General features: G+C 42.6%; 1 protein-coding gene across 2 annotated transcripts in view; it reads right to left on the reverse strand.

Moving 5' to 3' along the window:
• Positions 1-3,638, reverse strand: part of LOC106472974 — a 25,503-nt gene that overhangs the window by 6,131 nt on the left and 15,734 nt on the right. The window contains exons 10-11 of one of the 2 annotated variants that reach the window (XM_022401494.1): positions 3,172-3,575; positions 993-2,025 (exon numbers count right to left, since the gene is read on the reverse strand). In XM_022401494.1, the coding sequence (XP_022257202.1) occupies positions 993-2,025; positions 3,172-3,575 (1,437 nt within the window). Of the gene's footprint in view, positions 1-992; positions 2,026-3,171; positions 3,637-3,638 lie in introns of both variants that reach the window. The other variant, XM_022401495.1, reaches the window with a different exon arrangement.

Raw genomic sequence — 3,638 nt, forward strand, 5'->3', positions numbered from 1 at the left:
GTTTTTTGCTTCAAAGCCAAGTGATTTCTTTAACCAGAGCATTAAACAACCTGATTGTAAGATGTTAAAGCATCACCGATAAGAATGGAGACTATTTCATTTAATAAATGTTTTGTTTTGATATACAAGTTGTTCGGGTTTTTTCATCTAAAAAAAGCGACATTAATTTATTGACGACCTAATATTTCAAACATTATCAACTTGTACTTAAAGCTTAAAAACCAAAACGTAAACAATAGTTAACACACGACTTTGGGCCCTGAAACTGGCGCGTATTTGTAAATGTTTGTACACTACAATACAATGGTTTCAAGTCTCACGAACAAGTGTTCGAACCGTATTTTAACGTTAAAAGAGACTAACAGGCCTGTATGCTCCATTATCACGCTAACGTAAGTAACAAATCTGTAAAAACCTTGACAATACTGCCTCGATAGCAGGAAGAAAAATATTATGTACATTTTTTACTTGCTTCATTCTGTGACTAAAATAATCACTACTCACGAGATGCCTAACTATAGAGGATCCCGAGCAAATGGAATAACAGTGTTGGTGAGTTATCGCTGCTAGCGCGGCCCAGCATGGCCAGGTGGTTAGGGCGCTCGACTCGCAATCTGAGGGTCGCGGGTTCGAATCCCCCTCCCACCAAACATGCTCGCCCTTTTAGCCGTGGGGGCGTTATAATGTGACGGTCAATCCCACTATTCGTTGTTAAAAGAGTAGCCCAAGAGTTGTCGGTGGGTGGTGATGACTAGCTGCCTTCCCTCTAGTCTTACACTGCTAAATTAGGGACGGCTAGCGCAGATAGCCCTCGTGTAGCTTTGCGCGAAATTAAAAACAGAACCAAAAACCGCTGCTAGCGCTTTTTACACGTACAGAAGTTAGAGAAATCGAAACGAAAGCAGGTAGGAGAAGAGGATAATCAAAACATGTTCGGGCATGTTCGAGAAACGGTAAAAAAAATTAACAATCAACTGATAACTTGTACTCACCGTACAGGATAGGTGCCACGTTGCTTTTCCCCAGTGCCCCAAACATTGTAGGAGCATATTGTGTTGGGTGGAGTCGGGTCTTCACCTCCAGGTCTCGTGCTTGGCGGGTCAACTTGCTGTAGAGGTACACCTTGCGCATGTAGAGACACAACATAACTATTGTTGCACACACCAGATTGGCAACAATTATTGTCGTGTCTCGATAAGCCAGCGGTAGTTGGGTGCAAAGTATGGTCCAGGCCAACCAGACCAAGGCCATCAGCACACAGCACACTAGTATCCAGCGAGACTCCCGGTTGTTATCAGCACAGTGCCACGTGAGGATAGAGAAGAGGATGGAGAGCGCTAGCAGCAGCATTACGTAAACTAGCGAGATGATCAGTTCGGCCTCGAAGGTGGTAGGTGGCGCGCATCTCCACACCCTCTCGTACACCCCGATCTTAGGCGGCATCAGCACCAACCAAGCCGCTGCAAGGATCACCTGGATGACTACCAGGCCAACGGCCACCATCAAAAGTCCAGCAGGACTCGTGAGGCGAGTTCCGTCATGCAGCATACGGTTACCCTTATAACCCATCAACCGCCAGGCGTTCATAACCTTAACCAACATCCCGGAAAAAACGATAGCGTAGGCCAAGCCCATTACAAACCTCCGGACACCGCAAGTACTCTCCGTGGGCGCTAGAATGAAGGAAAAATTAACGGCGTATAAGATAAGAAGACCGAACAAGATCAGGTAACCAAGTACGGTGGTACCAACGGTCACGGGAAAAGCCATCAAGAAATACGAAGCACAGATGACCACCAATGCTATTCCCAACAAGGACAGTGCCGTTACTATTATTCCCCAAACTGTCTTGAAATTCATATATATTGGTCCTGGTTGAAATAAATTGTCGGCTTTGACGTCCCCGAACTGTTTACTACATTTTTCTTGACAAGTTCCGAAACACAGGGACGTCGGAGTCTCTCCGTTAGAGAAGGTAACTTGTTCCTCTTGAAGTTGTAGCCTTCCGTTCTTCCATATACCAACCTGAAACGAAGGTGACAACACAGTCGAGATTAGCGCGGGAAATTGTAGAAAATACAAACTCTCTATTATTAATCGTTTCAATTATCAGAATATGTACACTTCGAATCGATCATAATAATAATGATAAAACGTTATGTAATATTTGAATCTTGTTCTTATATAAGTACAAACAATAATTCTGGGCATTTCTAAAGAATTTAATCTCCTATCCAGATTGAAACACGCGAATATTAAAGGGGGGGGAGTATAAGAGAAAAGAACAAACAAGTCGTTTCTGAGTTAATGTGCGGATTTCGACAAATGATTGAATGTTAAACATCAAGATTTGGTCATATTTGTGTATTCCTATTATCAGCATTATCTCCGTAATGTAATTTTAGGCCTTGATTACGAAATTACAAGTTGATGTTTTTTAGATCTATTTTTATACATTCATTTGCTTTGTGCCCCCCCCCCCCCGTGGCTCGGCGGCAAATCAGAGAGCTTGGTTTCGATACCCGAGGTGGGCAGAGCACAGACAGCCCATCGTGTAGTTTGGCGCTTAACAAATAAATGACCATTCGCTTTGTTTTTAAAACATATTCTTCGACGTATATTAACTAGTAATCAGTCTCTTTTTTTTAATTGTCTTAAACTTTAATTTTTCTTGGATTTTATTTTAAATTATGCTTTATATAAAAAGTTGGCCCGGCATGGCCAGGTGGTTAAGGCACTCGACTCGCAATCTGAGGGTCGCGGGTTCGAATCCCCGTCACAACAAACATGCTCGCCCTTTCAGCCGTGTGGCCGTTATAATGTGACGGTCAATCCCACTATTCGTTGGTAAAAGAGTAGCCCAAGAGTTGGCGGTGGGTGGTGATGACTAGCTGCCTTCCCTCTAGTCTTACACTGCTAAATTAGGGACGGCTAGCGCAGATAGCCCTCGTGTAGCTTTGTGCAAAATTCAAAAACAAACAATATAAAAATTTAGACTAAGTTTTTAACTCTGTTAGGATTCTAGTATGTATGTTATGATTATTAATTTATAAGACGTAGAAATTTGTTAAAGAAACTAGAAACCAGCACGATAAGTGCATTTTTTTTTTTTTTACGCTTTCGAGTACATAGAGGTTCCATTACCCAGTGATAACATTATTTCCTCCGTACCTGAACGTAGTTCTTCTTCTTGCTCTCGTTATTTTTCTTTAAGCTAAATATTTGGTATCCAAAAGCTGATTCTGATGAACTTTCGCATTCCTCACAGTCCATATTATGGCCCATTAGTTCAGTCTTAATTTCTGTGGTCAACATTTCTCGAGCGTTCTCTCCACAATCTTCTATGCTCATGGCAGCATCACCATGAATACAGTGAGTTCGGAGGTACGAATGAAGACCCCGACCAATGGCATTGACAGCAGTGACAGTGTGGTAAACGTACTTGTCTTGTTTAAAGTTCTCCTCATTCAGTCTTTCCTGACCACTACAAACATCTGGGTACTGTCGTTGGACTACTTGGCTATTCGCGAGCTGACAACGAAAATGGTGTTGCCAAAACTCCTCAAACCATGCATCTGGGATCGGCTCGTGCTTTCCAAGCGTCTTTGCACCGTAGCAACGTTTTAACTCGGGAACGT

This window comes from Limulus polyphemus, unplaced genomic scaffold (assembly GCF_000517525.1).
Source record: "Limulus polyphemus unplaced genomic scaffold, Limulus_polyphemus-2.1.2 Scaffold5782, whole genome shotgun sequence".
In the NCBI taxonomy this organism is placed as follows: domain Eukaryota; kingdom Metazoa; phylum Arthropoda; class Merostomata; order Xiphosura; family Limulidae; genus Limulus; species Limulus polyphemus.